Source organism: Chiloscyllium plagiosum, unplaced genomic scaffold (genome assembly GCF_037043375.1).
Source record: "Chiloscyllium plagiosum isolate Xiang-an unplaced genomic scaffold, Cpla_swu_hap1 HiC_scaffold_20, whole genome shotgun sequence".
NCBI classification, from domain to species: domain Eukaryota; kingdom Metazoa; phylum Chordata; class Chondrichthyes; order Orectolobiformes; family Hemiscylliidae; genus Chiloscyllium; species Chiloscyllium plagiosum.
This window is the reverse complement of record NW_028270158.1, coordinates 60,634,048-60,653,727: the sequence shown is the minus strand read 5'-3', so window position 1 is coordinate 60,653,727 and position 19,680 is coordinate 60,634,048. Positions and strand designations below refer to the sequence as shown.

At 43.8% G+C, this 19,680-nt stretch overlaps 1 protein-coding gene across 3 annotated transcripts in view; it reads left to right on the top strand.

Annotated features, from left to right (window-relative positions):
• Positions 1-19,680, top strand: part of LOC122560491 (E3 ubiquitin-protein ligase MGRN1-like) — a 168,062-nt gene that overhangs the window by 72,755 nt on the left and 75,627 nt on the right. For all 3 annotated transcript variants that reach the window (XM_087998015.1, XM_043711141.2, XM_043711142.2), the window contains exon 5: positions 976-1,093. In XM_087998015.1, the coding sequence (XP_087854141.1) occupies positions 976-1,093 (118 nt within the window). The remainder of the gene's footprint in view (positions 1-975; positions 1,094-19,680) is intronic.

The window sequence follows — 19,680 nt, the reverse complement described above, 5'->3', positions numbered from 1 at the left end:
ATTAAATTTTGTTTTAACATCACTGTGAAGTGCCACAATGCATTAAAAGTGCTACATAAATGCAGGTTGTTTCTATGATGTTATCATATGTTTTATCCATGTTGCATAACTTTTTAACAGATCAGTAAGCAGAAGTACAAAACAATCAAAAAAGCATTTGCAGGCTTCTTATACAACAAGTCTGACAGAAAAAAACGCAGGTACATCTGCGTGGACTGTGAATATTGAAACAACATGCCTAATGTCAGTGTATATTCCTTTTCTTGTATTAAAGCAGTGATTCCACTTCAAAAATATTGATTATCTGTAAACCGGTTTGGACCATATTATGGTTGTGAAGGGCACTGTATAAATGTGATTTATTATCGTCTTAACAATTACCTCGTGTTGGGAGCTCACTCAGTGGCCAGGTTCATCAGAGTTCAAAATTCTGCTTCTCTATTACTTGAATGGTTGCTGAATTCTTATTTCATTTGTTTGTGTCCTCAAACTAAAATAATGGAATGTCAAAGCTTCGCTGACCATTTTCACAGTTGTTTTGTTTGCTGTGTGTATTCTTCATTTTCAATTGCTTTTAGTTGAAGAAAGCTATTCGTAGTGTCAGCAATTAACCCCTTATTAAAAAAAGTGCAAATTTATAGCTTTCAGGTTTTAGATTGTCCCATTAAAGATTTAGCCTCAGAGATACTAGGTACTGATAGAACACAGATCTGTGTTGATTAAGCATTGTGGTCTTTGAGTTTGGTTGTCTCCAAATAGCTGTATGGACTGCAAGGATAGTCACCAGCAGGAATTCTTGTTAAACGGATTGCTACCTTTTTAAAATTTAGTGCTGTTTCACACAAATATGAAATATTGTTTATTTATGAAATTCTGATGGACAGAATGAAGTTTGTGATAAAATTGAATGTTTAGGTTATTCGGTAGGAGAAGGCTGTTGTTACCTTTTTATACCTGTACTTTTGTTGATTATAGATATACATCAAAGCATCCGTCCATGCATTCTGAGACCATCCATTACAAGCGAGGTGTGAGCCAGCAGTTCTCACTTCCTTCTTTTAAGATTGACTTCTCCGAATGGAAGGAAGATGAGGTAAATATTCCCTTTTATTGACTGTTCCTTTTAATCAAGATTTTCCTTTTTTTTTTACTTTTCCAACTTCCTTCTGTTTTGAAAACAGTGTGCTAGGTTGGAATGTGAGTTGAGTTGATTCTTGAACGCCTAATTCATACAGGCATTCTTTTCCTGTGAGCCAGGACAGTAAGTGCTGCAAGTTATTCTCAATGCAGCACGGTTCTGTCACCACTTGTTATCGGAAACTTCTAGTGGCAGTTGTTCAAGGGAACCTAGACTCTTTTTAACAATACTGACATTCCATGAATGAATTTAAAAAGAGGAATGCTTAGCGTGGAAAGCTTACTGATACTTTTACAAGTTACATATTTATAATCTATCTCCTTTGACATTGCAACTAAGATTCAAAACTAAGGCAGTGCTCAGATCCAACAAGGTTAGATGTTGAGAGAATAAGAGGAAGGAGAGGTTTCAAGAAGAGATAGAACATGTAAAGTATCAGGTGGGAGCACCATTCTGTTCCCTGGTTTCTGTTAAAAGTAGCTTCTCTGGTTCAATCTTTTTAAAATTTATTAAATCCATGCATGGATGAATGGACAATCCAAATAATATTTCATTTAATTAAAAAAAGTGTTACCTTTGAATTTGCAACAGAGCCTAGATAACCTTTATATGGAGCCCCAGACTTGAAAAATAGAGGTTAATAAAAGCAAGATACTTCAGATGTTGAAGATCTGAAACAAAAACAATAAATACTGGAGAAGCTCAGCAAGTCTGGCAGCATCTGTGGAGAGAGAGAAACGGATAACGTTTGAGTCTCATGTGATTTTTCTTTCCAAAAAGAGTCCCTTCACGCTCAAAGTGCAATCATCGTTTTTCTCTCTCTGCAGATGTGGTAAGACCTGCTGAGGCCTTTTTTTGGAGAAAAATAGGCGTACGGCAAAAAAGCAAGAATTATGTTGGACTTATATAAAATGTTAGTTCAGTTTTAGTATTTGTGTCCAGTTTCTGGGCATTGCATATTAGGAAGGACGAGCAGGTTTTCGAGTTGGTACAGAAGAGAATTCCTCGAATTAGTACAGGGATGAGCAAAAACAGTACATGGAGAAACTGGAGAAGCCAAGGTTCTGCTTAGCGTAGCAAACTGTTTCCAGTGGCTGAAAAACCAAGAACCAGAGGGACAGATTTAAGGTAGTTCACAAAGGAATCAGAACACGAAGAGAAACTTATTACTTGACAAGTGGTCAGAGTTTGAAATGAAATGCGTAATAAAATGATGGCTACAGGTTCAGCAGTAGCCTTCAAAAATCAATTACATAAACACTTGGAGGGAAAATTGCACGTGTGTATGGAATGAACAAAAAAAGTAGGAGTAACTCTGTCAAGTTCCTGACTGCCAGGCAATCATCTTACTCTGACAAAGATGCTATTTGCCAGTTAAAGCCTTAGCGCCTAAGTTTCCCCCCCCCCCCCCCCCCCCCCCCCCCCCCCGTTTCTCCTGCCCTTAGAGAGCTCCCTCTCTGAACTGGGCTGAAATGTTAACCGTTACAACTGTCATGCATGGTGTTTGCTTGCATTGTTGTTCTTGTTCTCACGTCCGCTCACTCTCTATTTTAACCAAACAAGTGCGATCTCTGAGGCAGACCCATTCAACACTTTCCATGATTGACAAGTCAGCTTTACCATTGCTTTTCCTGGCACTGATTTAGGTTGGCCTACTCTAATATTAGTTTTTTTCTTCCTAAACACTTGCTTGTTATTTTTGGTCATCAACTTGAAACTTTCTCACGGACCCCATGAAGGCCACTCGTCTCGGGATTCCCTATTCTCTGCATTTCAGGGAAAACCTGACATCGCTTTAAGTCTCTTAATTATGTAAATAAGGGATCCTGATCACTGCTGCAGTCTTCACTCTGACCCGAAAGACTTGACAATCAAATATACATTTTTCTTTATCTTAGGAAAAATAACCTCCTTCCCTTGGAACTAGGAACAAGTTAATGCTTCCAGCATTTCACAAATATTGTTTTCTTCAGCGCCCTCCAAAATCATCTATAGGCCTGAAATTGATGCAGGGCAGATCATCCCAGCTAGTTAGGTGATGCCTGAGGATTGCTTTCAATCAAGTGTTGGTCCTCGTTCTCTGGAAAATGTACTGTCTTTGCAACATTGGGATTAAACTCTCCCCTTCAGTGTTATGTTATTTCTGTCACTGGCTATGAGCAAATAGAGGAGTTTTGAAGTCATACAGCATGGAAACAGACCCTTTTGTCCAACCTGTAAGAGCATGTGGTTCCAGTATATGAAGTTGCACTGAGCCATGCTGGTCTAAGTCTCTGATTTTTAGTTGCTAATTCAGTGCAAAGGTGTTAATCAATATCAGAGGAATTTTCACTTAACCATACAATCATAATAAAGAATGCAGACAGTTTTTCCACACGTTGCACATTGAACTGACTTGATTCAAAATGTTTGTGGTATCTCTTTTAATGAAACTAATGTTATGAAATTAATTTTCATGCGGACAAATGGGACGATAATAGCACAATATTAGTGATTGCATCAATTCAAACATTCTGCAGAAGCACTTGGTTAGGTCAGCTGGTACTAAGATGCACATGGGTAAGTCAGAATCTGATTCATTTCGTGAAGGCTGAGTACTGATTTTGCTTCAATATTTAAAACTCTCCGGTCAGAGAGCAGTTGTTTTAGCAAAGAATAATGAAGACTGAGATGAGGAGGAATTTCTTCAGTTAATGAATCTATGGAATTCTTCAGCACAGAGGGCTGTCAAACCCGGGTTATTATACCTGAGGTTGAGACAGACAGACTTTTAATCAGGCGAAAGTGGGTACTGCAGATCCTGGAGATCAAAATCAAGATTAGAGTGGTGCTGGGAAAGCACAGTAGGTCAGGCAGTATCTGAGGAACAGGAAAATTGACGTTTTGGGCAAAACCCCTTCATCAGGTTTTTAATCGGTCAGGCAATCAATGTTTATAGGAAAAAGGCAGGACAGTAGATCTGAAGATTATCAGATGACACGTGAGCTCATTGAATGATAGAGCATACTCAGTGGGCTGAATGCTTGCTTCTGATGCTACATCTTATAGATTGATATTATCTTGAATGAAATGATGGGCGGCACGGTGGGACAGTGGTCAGCACTGCTGCCCCAGAGCGCCAGAGACCCGGGTTCAATTCCCGCCTCAGGCGACTGACTGTTTGGAGTTTGCACGTTCTCCCCGTGTCTGCGTGGGTTTCCTCCCACAGTCCAAAGATGTGCAGGGCCAGGTGAATTGGCCTTGCTAAATTGCCCGTAGTGTTAGGTAAGGGGTAAATGTAAGGGTATGGGTGGGTTACGCTTCGGCGAGTCGGTGTGGACTTGTTGGGCTGAAGGGCCTGTTTCCACACTGTAATGTACTTGTTTAGTAGGCAGGAAACAAAGATTTTTCTGAATGGCATGCTGTGACTACTAAGATACTGCAAGGACCAATACTAGAACTCTGGCTACACACAAGATCGGCTAAATGATTTAGATGAGGGAACTCACTATATTATCTGAAAATTTGCAAATGCATGAAATGATTCTGGGTAATCCAAGATGGAGGACGGGAAAATTTGTGACTGCTCCTTTTTTGAGGTACTTTGGTGTTAGAGGTGATTTCCTCAAATTCCAGGAGCAGCAATTATTGCTTTACAAGCTGTTGCATTGTTTGGAACTTTGGGGGAGATAAAGATCAAAACAATGGCCCTTTTAAAAGAAGGAAGACAGACAAAAGGCAGCGACCACATGGTTAGTGAGGGAGAGAGAAAGAACCTATACTAAGAACTGACACAGCAGTGAATCTGCACAGTTACTGCCTTTGTTGTTTGAGTTCACGTATCTCTGGACATGGGAGTGCATCTAGGAAAAATGAACAAACAGTGAAATTCACAGCTGACCTTGGAGAAACTGGTGTGGGTGAGCTCACAGCACAGGAACCAGTAAATGCATAGTTTTTAACGTGTAACCATGCTGTAAGTCTATAGTAGTGACCTTTCCTGATTATATATTTTTTTGAGATCTGTCTCTTGATTAAATTTTAAAAATACAAAACCATAAGTACTAAGTTAGTCTGAAGCATTGCTTTTTAGAGCAAAACGATGGTGCTATTTTCTGGGTCTGTAGATTATGAAGGAGCAACAATGGCCTCTAGTAGAGTGATATATTCTTCCTGAGGGATGTGAGAGTTTAGGGAGAGTTTCCATGTTACTGATGATTATGTCTGCAGGAAGTGTCTTTGGTTACAAATCCTATCAGATCGCATGGATCTGTTAGAGCAGTGCTTAGAGGCAATGAGGAATTTGCAAGAGCTAGGGGGTGTGATGTGTGATGGATGGCAGTTATAGGAAGGGAGAAAAGCTGCAGATACAGTCAGGTAGATGGGTTAACTCCAGGAAAGGTAGGAGGAGTATGCAGGTAGTGCAGGAGTCTCCTGTGGCTATCCCCTTCTCAAATAAGTATGCTGTTTTGGAAAATGTAAGGGGGGGTGATGGACTCTTAGGGAAAAGTATCTGGTTTGGAGACTGGCTTTAAGTTGTTGTGGTTGTGTTTGCCGAGCTGGCAATTTGTGTTGCAGACGTTTCGTCCCCTGTCTACGTGACATCCTCAGTGCTTGGGAGCCTCCTGTGAAGCGCTTCTGTGATCTTTCTTCCGGCATTTATAGTGGTTTGAATCTGCCGCTTCCGGTTGTCAGTTCCAGCTGTCCGTTGCAGTGGTCGGTATATTGGGTCCAGGTCAATGTGCTTATTGATTGAATCTGTGGATGAGTGCCATGACTCTGGAAATTCCCTGGCTGTTCTCTATTTGGCTTGTCCTATAATAGTAGTGTTGTCCCAGTCAAATTCATGTTGCTTGTCATCTGCGTGTGTGGCTACTAAGGATAGCTGGTCGTGTCGTTTCGTGGCTAGTTGGTGTTCATGGATGCGGATCGTTAGCTGTCTTCCTGTTTGTCCTATGTAGTGTTTAGTGCAGTCCTTGCATGGGATTTTGTACACTACATTGGTTTTGCTCATGCTGGGTATCGGGTCCTTCGTTCTGGTGAGTTGTTGTCTGAGAGTGGTTGTTGGTTTGTGTCCTGTCATGATTCCTAGTGGTCGCAGTAGTCTGGCTGTCAGTTTGGAAATGCTCTTGATGAATGGTAGTGTGGCTAGTCCTTTGGGTTGCGGCGTGTCCTCGTTCGGTTGTCTTTCCCTTCGGCATCTGTTGATGAAATTGCGCAGGTATCCGTTTTTGGCGAATACATTGTATAGGTGTTCTTCTTCCTCTTTTTGCAGTTCTGATGTACTCAAAGTGTGTTGTGGCCCTTTTGAATGGTGTCTTGATGCAACTTCTTTTGTGTATGTTGGGGTGGTTGCTTTCGTAGTTCAGGACTTGGTCTGTGTGTGTAGCTTTTCTGTATACCTTTGTGGTGAATTCTCCATTCGGTGAGGATTGCTGGAGGCAACATCACAGAAGCGCTTCACAGGAGGCTCCCAAGCACTGAGGATGTCACCTAGACAGGGGACGAAACGTCTGCAACACAAATTCCCAGCTCGGCGAACACAACCACAACAACGAGCACCTGAGCTACAAATTATCTCTCAAACTTCGAACTGGCTTTAATATAAATGAGTGGTATTTTGGGTTCTAAGTGATCGATTATGATAGGGGACTCTCCGGTCAGAGGCACAGACAGATGTTTCTGTGGCTAGCAGCGAAAAATCAGAATGGTTTGTTGCCTCCCTGGTACCCATTCAAGGATATCTCAGAGGGGATGCAGGATGCTCTCAAAGAGGAGAGGGACTAGCAGGAGGTCATTGTACATATTGAAACTAATGACATAGGAAGGGAAAGGAATGAGATTCTGAAGGGAGAATGTTGAAACTTAGGCAGGAATTTTAAAAGGAGGACCTCGAGAGTAGTAATATTTGGATTAATCCCGATGCTACGAGCTAGTGCGGGTAGGAATAGGAGGATAGAACAAATGAATGTGTGGCTGAGGAGCTGGTGCAGGGGAGAAGAGTTCACATTTTTGAGTCATTGGAATCTCTTCTGGGATAGAAGTGACCTGTACAAGAAGGATGATTGCATCTGAATTGGAAGGGGACTAATGTATGAGCAGGGAGATTTGTGAGAGCTGTGAGGGGCGGGGGGAGGGGGAGCCTCGGGGAAGCAGTGAGGAAAGAGATCAATCTGAGACTGATACCGTTGGGAAAAGGAGCAGGTCAAATAATCCGGGCAGGAAGGAATAGAGAACAAGGTAGGACTGATTGTTGTGACACTGGTTACACCCTCCTGCTTAATTTCAAACCAGCAACACAGAAAACGCTTATCCTGTGCAGTAATCTGTGAAAATTCGATAGGCCAAGAACTAGTTCAAGTAAAAATTAACAACTTTATTTTGTAAAGTAAAACAGCAAATAATTAACTAACAACTATTTACAGTTCTTTAATCTATCTCTTTCTTTCCCTTCTATATTGCTAGTCCGGTAAAACTCCTGATTAAGATTTGCAAAAAAAAAATCTTATCTCAAAACCAGGCAGCTTTCGTTTTCTCTGAAGTCTGGTCTTCTTTTCTTCTTCGGGATTTCTGATTCACAGGTTGCTGATCGATAAAGGTACCTTTTAAGAAAGCTATTTTTCGGGGAGTTTTTTTTTAACATGCTGGAGCTTGGCACTTCTCCCAACTGTGCAATTTTCCCCGGTCTTATACCCTCAAAGCATCAGGATTGTGTCATTGGCTTTTAAGTTTGTCAATATACTAAATTCAAACTGGATTGGAGTTTGGTATAATTTTCGGGGTATAATTTAAACTGATTGGCCTAATTCAAATCTGTTTTGTCGTTTCCAGGCAACCAGCTAATTGATTTGTTCGACCAAATGTTACATTATAGTTTTTTACAGAACACTTGGTTCTTTCAGGTGGTTCTGTTGCTATTAACTCTCTTAAGAGCACAGTGCACCCACATCTTCATAACATCTCTCCCCTTCAGAAAAAATGAACCATTGTAATGAAAACATGGCTTCATTTTCTCCTTTACTTTTTAAACACATTACCCGAACATACAGATAACTTCTTCTCATATATCTGTATGTGTATGTACATATACAAATCTAATCTAACCCCTATCAGTTAAATCCGCGATAACGCATCTGCGATGACATTGTTCTGATCCAGAACATATATGATTTTTAAATTAAGAGTCTGTAACATAAGATTCCAACGAAATAGTCTCATATTCTTGTCTTTAAAGCGTTCTAAGAATGTAATCCATGTATACAACTGTCTCCGACGTATTGTTTGTGACTCTCACATTAAATGTTGGAAAGCCAGTACCAAGCTCAACAATTCCTTTTTGATTGTGGAGTGTTTCCTCTGGTGAATGCTGATCTTCGAAAATTAACCGACAGGCAGTTCAATCTTCCTGTAGGAGTACGGCTCCATCTCTTATGTCACTAGCATCGTTGGCGACTTTAAAAGGTTTTGACAAGTTTGACGTAGCTAAAACTGGCTTGCTGGTTATTATGGCTTTCAAACGGTTGAGTGTCTCCTGACCATGTTCTGTCCACCGAAACTTTGTGTTCTTCTCCAGCAAATCGGTTAACGGTGCCACCACACTGCTGATGTTTGGAACAACTTCCGACAGAATCCACTGAGACTTAAGAATCGAAGAACCTCTTTCTTTGAGGTTGGCTGTGGAAATTCCTCAATGGCCTTTGTCTTTGCGTTCCATGGGGTCAACCTTCTATGACTGATGTTATGTCCCAAGAATTTCACCTCTGCTTTCACGAATTCCGTTTTATTTAAGTTTATCACCAGTTTTGCATCTCATAGTCATTCACAGAGCTCTGCCAACTGTACCATGTGATCTTTCCAGGACTTATTAAAGATCACCACATCATCCAAGTAGACTGCAGTTTGTCAACCCAGTTGCAATTCTGTAGTACGCTCACATCTTCATACCACTGATCAATTAAACTGCATTTCCTTCAATGCAAAAGGCCTAACAGGGAAGGCAGATGAACTCGGGGCATGGTTAGGAACATGGGACTGGGATATCATAGCAATTACAGAAACATGGCTCAGGGATGGGCAGGACTGGCAGCTTAATGTTCCAGGATACAAATGATACAGGAAGGATAGAAGAGGGGGCAAGAGAGCCAGGGGAGTGGCATTTTTGACAAGGGATAGCATTTACAGCTGTGCTGAGGGAGGATATTCCCGGAAATACATCCAGGGAAGTTATTTGGGTGGAACTAAGAAATAAGAAAGTGATCATCACCTTATTATTATATAGACCCCTGATATTCAGCAGGAAATTGAGAAACAAATTTGTAAGGAGATTTCAGCTATCTATATGAATAATAGGGTGGTTATGGTTGGGGATTTTAACTTTCCAAACAGAGACTGGGGCTGCCAATAGTGTTAAGGGTTTAGATGGAGAGGAATTTAAGTGTGTACAAGACAATTTTCTGATTCAGTATGTGGATGTACCGACTAGAGAAGGTGCAAAACCTGACCTGCTTTTGGGAAATAAGGCAGTGCAGGTGACTGAGATGTGAGTGGGGGAGCACTTTGGGGCCAGCGAACATAATTTTATTAGTGATGGAAAAGCACAGACCAGATCTGAAAGTTGAAGTTCTAAATTGGAGGAAGGCTAATTTTGACAGTATCAGGCATGAATGTTCAAAAACTGACTGGGGGCAGATATTCGCAGGTAAAGAGACAGCTGGAAAATGGGAAGCCTTTAGACATGAGATAATGAGAGTCCAGAGACAGTATATTCCTGGTAGGGTCAACATAAGGGCTGATAAGTGTAGGGAATTCTGGATGACTAGAGGGTTTGGTTAAGAAAAGGAAGGAAACATATGTTCAGTATAGACAGAAGAGATTAAGTGAATCTTTAGAGTATAACGGCAGTAGGAGTATACTTAAGAGGGAAATCAGGAGGGCAAAAAGCGGACATAAGAGGGTTAAGGAGAATCGAAATGGATTTTATATATACATTAAGGACAAAAAGGTAACTAGGGAGAGAATAGGGCCCCTCAAAGATCAGCAATAGGCAAAGATGGGCTTATGTGTGGAGCCACAAGAGATGGGGGAGGTACTAAACAAGTATTTTGCATCAATATTTACTGTGGGAAAAGACATGGAAGATATAGAATGTAGGGAAATAAATGGTGACATCTTGCAAAATGTCCATGTTACAGAGGCAGAAATGCTGGATATCTTGAAACGCATAAAAGTGGACAAATCCGCAGGAGCTGATCAGGTGTACTCTAGAACTCTGGGAAGCTAGGGAAGTGATTACTGGGCTTGTTGCTGAGATATTTGTATCATCGATAGTCACAGGTGAGGTGCCGGAAGGCTGGAGATTGGCTAATATTGGGCCACTATTTAAGAAAAGTGGTAAGGACAAGCCAGGGAGCTATAGACCAGTGAGCCTGACATCGGTGGGCAAGTTGTTGGAGGGAATCCTGAGGGACAGGATGTACATGTATTTGGAAAGGCAAGGACTGATGAGGGATTGTGAACATGGCTTTGTGTGTGGGAAATCATGTCTCACTAACTTTATTGAGGTTTTTGAAGAAGTAACAAAGAGGATTGATGAGGGCAGAGCAGTTTATGTGATCTATCTGGGCTTCAGTAAGGCATTCAACAAGGTGCCTCATGGTAGACTGGTTAGCAAGGTTAGATCTCATTGAAGCTGAAAATGTGTTGCTGGAAAAGCACAGCAGGTCAGGCAGCATCCAAGGAACAGGAGAATCGACGTTTCGGGCATAAGCCCTTCTTCAGGAATGAGGAAAGGGTGTCCAGCAGGCTAAGATAAAAGGTAGGGAGGAGGGACTTGGGGGAGGGGCGTTGGAAATGCGATAGGTGGAAGGAGGTCAAGGTGAGGGTGATAGGTCAGACTGGAGTGGGGGTGAGGGCGGAGAGGTCAGGAAGAAGATTGCAGGTTAGGAAGGCGATGGATTTGACTGAGACAAGGTGGGGGGGGGGGGAGGAGGGGAAATGAGGAAACTGGAGAAATCTGAGTTCATCCCTTGTGGTTGGAGGGTTCCTAGGCGGAAGATGAGGCGCTCTTCTTCCAACCGTCGTGTTGCTATGGTCTGACGATGGAGGAGTCCAAGGACCTGCATGTCCTTGGCGGAGTGGGAGGGGGAGTTGAAGTGTTGAGCCACGGGGTGGTTGGGTTGGTTGGTTCTGGGTGTCCCAGAGGTGTTCTCTGAAACGTTCCGCAAGTAGGCACCCTTTCTCCCCAATATAGAGGAGGCCACATAGGGTGCAGCAGATGCAGGTGGAGGTGCAGGTAAATTTGTGGCGGATATGGAAGTATCCCGTGGGGCCTTGGAGGGAAGTAAGGGGGGGGGGGGGGCGGGAGGTGTGGGCGCAAGTTTTGCATTTCTTGCGGTTGCAGGGGAAGGTGCCGAGAGTGGAGGTTGGGTTGGTGGGGGGTGTGGACCTGACGAGGGAGTCACGGAGGGACTCTGATGGCGGAGTGGAGGGAAATATATCCCTGGTGGCGGGGTCCGTTTGGAGGTGGCGGAAATGACGACGGATGATACGATGTATATAGAGGTTGGTGGGGTGGTAGGTGAGGACCAGTGGGGTTCTGTCCTGGTGGTGCTTGGAGGGGCGGGGCTCAAGGGCGGAGGAGTGGGAAGTGGAGGAGATGCGGTGGAGGGCATCGTCGATCACGTCTGGGAGGAAAATTGCGGTCTTTGAAGAAGGAAGCCATCTGGGTTGTACGGTATTGGAACTGGTCCTCCTGGGAGCAGATGCGGCAGAGACGAAGGAATTGGGAATATGGGATGGCGTTTTTACAGGGGGCAGGGTGGGAGGAGGTGTAGTCTAGATAGCTGTGGGAATCGGTCGGTTTAGATCTCATTGAATACAGGGAGAACTAGCTATTTTGATACAGAAGGCTCAAAGGTAGAAGACAGGGTGGTGGTGGAGGGTTGCTTTTCAGACTGGAGGCCTGTGACCAGTGGATCGGTGCTGGATCCACTGCTTTTCATCATTTATATAAATGATTTGTATCTGAACATAGGAGATATGGTAAGTAAGTTTGCAGATGACACCAAAATTGGAGGTGTAGTGGTCAGCGAAGAAGGTTACCTCAGATTACAATGGGCGGCACAGTGGCACAGTGGTTAGCACTGCTGCCTCACAGAGCCTGAGACCGGTTCAATTCCCGCCTCAGGCGACTGACTGTGTGGAGTTTGCGCGTTCTCCCCGTGTCTGCGTGGGTTTCTTCCGGGTGCTCCGGTTTCCTCCCACAGTCGAAAGATGTGCAGGTCAGGTGAATTGGCCGTGCTAAATTGCCCATAGTGTTAGGTAAGGGGTAAATGTAGGGGCATAGGTGGGTTGCGCTTCGGCAGGTCGGTGTGGACTTGTTGGGCCGAAGGGCCTGTTTCCACGCTGTAATGTAATGTAATCTAATCTAATCTAATGTGATTTTGATCAGATGGGTCAATGGCCTGAGGAGTGGCAGATGGAGTCTAATTTAAATAAATGTGAGGTACTGTGCTTTGGATTAGCAAATCAGATGAGGATTTGTGCACTTGATGTTAAGATCCTGGGAATGTTGCTAAACAGAGAGACCTTGGAGTGCACGTTCATAGTTCCTTGAAAGTGGAGTTGCAGGTAAATAGGATAGTGAAGAAAGCATTTGGTATACCTTCCTTTATTGGTCAGAGTATTGAGTACAGGAGTTGGGAGGTCATGTTGCGGCTGTACAGGACATTGGTTAGGCCCCTGTTGGAATATTGAGTGCAGTTCTGGTCTCTTTCCTATTGGAAGGATGTTGTGAAACTTGGAAGGGTTCAGAAAAGATTTACAAGGATGTTGTCAGGATTGGAGGAGTTGAGTCATAGGTAGAGGCTGAATAGGCTGAGGCTGTTTTCCCTGGAGCTTCGGAGGCTGAGGGGTGACCTTACAGGTTTATAAAATCATGAGGGGCATGGATAGGATAAATAGACAGGGCCAGGTGCTGGCAAATGGAACAAGATTAGGTTAGTACAACTGGTCGCCATGGGCAAGTTGGACCAAAGGGTCTGTTTCCATGCTGTATATCTCTATGATTCTATGACAGGGTGAACTGTGAGGACGATGCAATGATGCTGCAGTTTGATTTGGACAGAATGAGCCAGTGGGCAAATACATAGCAGAAGTGGTATAATGTGGATAAAAGTGAGATTATCCATCTTGGTAGCAAAAATAAGAAGGCAGATCATTACTGGAATATTTGTACATTGGGAGAGAGGAATGTTTAACGAGATCTGGGTATACTCGTGCACTATTCTCTAAAAGCATGGTGATTTCCCTGCCCCACTCCACTCTAAGCTGATAGTTTCCCAGCCTCGCACAGCTCACTACTATCTCCTGAAAATTTCCAAATAGGACGGCCAGGGCAGACCCATTGTTTCAGTTTGCTCCTGCCCCACAGAACTTATCAGTTCCCATCTTGATTTGGTCTATTCCTCCGTGGTCCAGTCCCTGCCCACTTACATCCATGATTCCTGTAATACTTTACACTAGTTTTGGAATTTCAGTTTGCAGGCTCCAGTCTTTACCATGGATGTACAAACCCTTTACACATCTATCCTGACCGGGATGGTCAGCGCTGTCTGCTTCTTCCTGGAGCCAAGGCCTGAACTGTCTCCATCCATGTCACCCTCCTTTGCTTGGCCGAGCTCGTCCTCACCCTGAAAAAGTTCTCTTTTAAGTCCTCTTATTTTCTTCAGGTAAGAGGGGTTGCAATGGGTATGCTTATGGGCCCCAGCTAGGCCTGTCTCTTCGTGGGGTACGTGAACATTCCTTGTTCCAGTCCTATTCTGGCCCCCAACCACAATACTTTCTCCGACGTATCAATGATATCATCAGTGTTGCTTCCCTCTCTTGTCCCGAATTGGAAAAGTTAAGATTTCACTTGCAATTTCCACCCTGCCCTCATTTTCACTTGGTCTACCTCTGACTCCTTCCTTCCCTTCCTTGACATCTCTGTTTCCATTTCTGGGGATAATCCGGTCACTAGTATCCACTATAAATAGACTGAGTCCCACAGCTACCTGAACTATACATCCTCGCACCTTGTTTCCTGTAAAGACTCTATTCTCCCGTTCCTTCATTTCCATCGCAAATGTTCCAATGAGGCCAACTTTGAGAGAGCCTCCGAAATGTGGGTGGGGGGAGGGGTAACTGATGAGTGGAGACAGAGCCTAAAGAGAGAGAAAATAAGGTGTACAGACAAAGGATGGTTTAAGGTCAGTTTGGGTGAATGAATAGCTGATGTTAGGGGCTATTAATAGGTTGTGTGTGCATTTGTTTGCCATGTCCTGACCTCAGCTCCCACTTAGCAGGGCTTGGCCTCACATGGCTCGACAATACACAACACATTGTCAGCTTCTAATAGTACCCGTTAGCAGCTGTTTATCCCCCTCCCCACTATCTGTCCAACTGTGTTTCTCTCTATAGGCTGTATCTACACCAGCTGTTTACTCCCCCACTCCGATCTTCGAGATAAACATCCACCTTTTCCTAGTTACCATCAGTTCTGGAGAAGGGTCACTGGACCCAAAACATTAACCCCCAAGTCTTTTTACAGATGCTGCCAGACTTGCTCAGAGACTGAAGTGGTTTCTCTAGGTAGCTGACCATGAGTGTCTCCCTTTCTTGCCACCTACCATTAGTATGGAAAGATTTGTAAGTTGATGTTTGAGCTGTTTGCTTATGTTGTGAATGTGCCTTAACTTTGGCTGTCAAGTCCTGGATGGAGACCTGAATACAGAACTCTGGTGCAGAAGCAGGGACACTATCTCATGTAGTCACAAGATCTCCCTCAGTGGTCATATATTCATCTCCCAGACCATCCATAACTTCATCACCTCAGGGGATCTCCCATCCACCGCCTCCAACCTCATAGTCCCACAATCCCGCACGGCCCATTTCTACCTCCTGCCCAAAATCCACAAACCTGACTGCCCCGGCTGACCCATTGTCTCAGCCTACTCCTGCCCCACCGAACTCATCTCTGCATACCTCGACACGGTCCTGTCCCCCTTAGTCCAAGAACTCCCCATCTACGTTCGGGACACCACCCACGTCCTCCACCTCCTCCATGATTTTTGCTTCCCCGGTCCCCAACGCCTTATCTTCACCATGGACATCCAGTCCCTGTACACCTCCATCCCCCATCACGAAGGACTCAAAGCCCTCCGCTTCTTCCTTTCCCGCCGTACCAACCGGTACCCTTCCACTGACACCCTCCTTCGACTGACTGAACTGGTCCTCACTCTGAACAACTTATTTTTCCAATCCAAAGGAGTAGCCATGGGCACCCGCATGGGCCCCAGCTATGCCTGCCTCTTCGTAGGATATGTGGAACAGTCCATCTTCCGCAGCTACACTGGCACCACCCCCACCTTTTCCTCCGCTACATCGATGACTGTATCGGCGCTGCCTCATGCTCCCACGAGGAGGTTGAACAGTTCATCCACTTTACCAACACCTTCCACCCCGACCTCAAATTTACCTAGACCGTCTCAGACTCCTCCCTCCCCTTCTTAGACCTCTCCATTTCTATCTCAGGCGACTGAATCAACACGGACATTTACTATAAACCGACCGACTCCCACAGCTACCTAGACAACACCTCCTCCCACTCTGCCCCCTGCAAAAACGCCATCCCATATTCCCAATTCCTTCATCTCTGCCGCATCTGCTCCCAGGAGGATCAGTTCCAATACCGAACAACCCAGATGGCCTCCTTCTTCAAAGACAGCAATTTCCCCCCAGACGTGATCGGCGATGCTCTCCATCGCATCTCCTCCACTTCCCGCTCCTCTGCCCTTGAGCCCTGCCCCTCCAACCGCCACCAGGACAGAACCCCACTGGTCCTCACCTACCACCCCACCAACCTCCATATACATCGTATCATCCGTCGTCATTTCCGCCTCCTCCAAACGCACCCCACCACCAGGGATATATTTCCCTCCCCTCCCCTATCAGCATTCCGAAAAGACCACTCCCTCCATGACTCCCTCGTCAGGTCCACACCCCCCACCAACCCAACCTCCACTCTCGGCACCTTCCCCTGCAGCCGCAAGAAATGCAAAACTTGCGTCCACACCTCCCCCCTTACTTCCCTCCAAGGCCCCAAGGGATACTTCCATATCCGCCACAAATTCACCTGCACCTCCACACACATCATCTATTGCATCCGCTGCACCCGATGTGGCATCCTCTATATTGGGGAGACAGGCCTCCTACTTGCGGAACGTTTCAGAGAACACCCCTGGGACACCCGGAACCAACCAACCCAACCATCCCGTGGCTCAACACTTCAGCTCCCCCTCCCACTCCTCCAAGGACATGCAGGTCCTTGGACTCTTCCATCGCCAGACCATGGCAATACGACGGCTGGAGGAAGAGCGCCTCATCTTCCGCCTAGGAACCCTCCAACCACAAGGGATGAACTCAGATTTCTCCAGTTTCCTCATTTCCCTTCCTCCCACCTTGTCTCAGTCCCAACCCTCGAACTCAGCACCACCTTCCTAACCTGCAATCTTCTTCCTGACCTCTCCGCCCCCACCCCCAGTCCGGCCTATCGCCCTCACCTTAACCTCCTTCCACCTATCGCATTTCCAACACCCCTCCCCAAGTCCCTCCTCCCTTTTATCTTAGCCTGCTTGCCACACTCTCCTCATTCCTGAAGAAGGGCTCATGCCCAAAATGTCGATTCTCCTGCTCCTTGGATGCTGCCTGACCTGCTGCGCTTTTCCAGCAGCACATTTTCAGCATATATTCACCACATCAACGGTGAATTATGTTATTACAACATTCAAAACTATTCTTCAGTCCCACAAGTGGCTTTGTGACAGAGCTGAGCAGTCTTAAGTTTGGAACACAGCCAAACATTCATAATGGCCACAGCTATCAAAATATTAGCTTTTAATCTCAGATCCTTATAAAAATGCAAAAACAGATGGTGATTCATTTCCATTTCAAAGCAGAATGTCTTTCAATCAATAGAGTGGAGCAGATGTTTTCCCCCAAAGTCAAATATAGTTGCACATTTTAAAATGAAATTCATCTTAGTTCAAAGTGTGAAAGAAGAGTATGCCAGCATTCTTTCTACAATTTTGAATGCCTTAATGCACTTTCGGCAAGACAGAACCTGCATCAATCACTGCACTAAAAACATATGTACATTAATTACTATGCATTAACTCTTAGTGACATTGAAGGGTCAAAACATGTAATACTTAGGTGTTAGAATGTTCTCAATGACTCTACAGGCATCCTGCAGTGGCTGTGACCTCTTCAAAATGATGGGATATTTATTTTCTGGTTGGTTGATTGTTTGATCAGCTTCTTCCAAAACCCACGACAATGGCCCCTCCAACCTTGGAAGAGGTGCATATGCACACGGTTTATTAAAAGGCTAGAGGAGAAGTAGCGTTTGGTAAGAGAAGCAGAGCAAATTTGTGTTGCAGCCAGATGAAAATCACTCTCTTTTAGGTTTCCTGATTTAATGTGATTCTTCTAACTATTGTGAGATGAAAATCTGATCCAAGGTGTTTGAAGGAGCAGACAACAATGATAGACTGCTTCCAATAAATAATTTCCCCAATAGGGTATGCATTTTTATTTTAAAAGGAAGTCTAGACTGAGGAGCTCCTGTTTGAAGCTGAAAAGATAGCCATAGGTTTGGAAGCATGTCCTTCTGCTGTAAGGCAAAGACAATACATAGGAAAACCACGATTTGCAAATTCCTTCCAAGACTGTCAGCAATCTGATTTTAAATTTTTTCTTCACTGTTAACTGGGTCAAAATCCTGGAATTTTTTCGTAACACTCTGGATATATTTGCATTACATGGACTGCATTTTCAGGAAGATCGCTTACCACCACCACCACCTCAAAGGCACTAGAAATGGATAACAAATGCTACCCTGGTCAGCATGCCCACATCTTATGAAAGAATAAATGAAAGTGGATCAAATGTGTGGTTTTTCAAGTGTTCTTTCATTCAAACTAAATTTCAGTGTAAATATGTCAACCATAAAATGCAAAGCTTAATTACTTTGAACTACCTTTAAAGTTTAACAGTACTTGATCAGTAAGCTCCTTTGATTCATTTGAAGCATCCTGGATTCAATTATTGCTATGGGCATATATTTTAACAGTTTGTACTACACTCTTGCCATTATATTAGTAACTTACAGGTGAAATATATTTTGACAATATATCACAATATGAGTGAAGTGAATTAAGTCTCTTGCTTCGCCTTTGGAGGGTATAGTTACCTGGATTGGGCTATGTACAGTTTGTGCCTTTGAGTTGTCATTATTATAGCTTCCATATAATTATACATTGCATATATTTTGAAAGAAATGTCAATTTGCTAATGAAGAGGAGGGAAAATCATTCTTCTGCCATGTACAGTAGATAGAATGCACACCATATGAAGATCCAAAAGTCTATGGGACGCATTGCAAGGTCCAGCTATTAGAGTGAAACCAATATAGCATCACTGAACCGTCTTGTTGAAGTGGGGTTACCTGATACTGTGTGATTTGATTACTTGTGATGAGGATTTTCTTACCAGATTGACACTCCTACTGTAAGTCGAAGCCATTACCTGAGCGGCCCCTGAAAAGAGCAAAACATCTTTCCAATTAAAGAGATGAAACATTAAACCAAATAATTTGTAGATTTTTTTACATAGTCTGTGCTTCATTTTTTTTGTTGACAGAAAACTGAACAAAAATACCTTTAAACAGCTGTCATGTATTCATGTCAAAGGTTGGAACTGTTGATGCTGTTCTCCATCATCGCTATTTGTTATGGCATTTTTATTTGTAAGGTACCAGCCAACTGCTAATGGTTGGTACAAAAATAAGGGTATTGTTGACTGAATAATAACTGATAATCAAAATTAGGGAAGGCTGTTGGGATCCAAAAATTGTTGGGGCTGATTTTTATGCTGGTGGATGGTGTGCTTCACGTGAATGATAGGGTTAAATAAGAAGCTAATCATGAAAATATGTTAAGAGCAAAAGTTGAATGACATCAGGTAGTTCTTTAACAATTGTTTTGTGAATATATAAACAAAGGGTATGGATATGGCTATATTATTTGACTGTAGTCTCTGAACTAGTATAATGGGTTGTGGGGAATTTAAACTCCATTTAATAGAATGATAGGAAACCTGCTGGTTGGGACCCAGGGACCTAGTGAGGAAAGAGGTCAACCTGAGACTGATACAGTTGAGAACAGAAGTGAGTCAAATAGACAATAGGTGCAGGCGTAGGCTATTCTGCCCTTCGAGCCTGCACCATCATTCAATATGATCATGGCTGATCATCCTTAATCAGTATCCTGTTCCTGCCTTGTCTCATAACCCTTGATTCCACTATTCTTCAGAGCTCTATCCAACTGAATCCAGAGACTGGGCCTCCACTGCCCTCTAGGGCAGAGCATTCCACACAGCCACCACTCTCTGGGTGAAGAAGTTTCTCCTCATCTCTGTCCTAAATGGTCTACCCCGTATTTTTAAGCTGGTTCGGCAGAGACAAG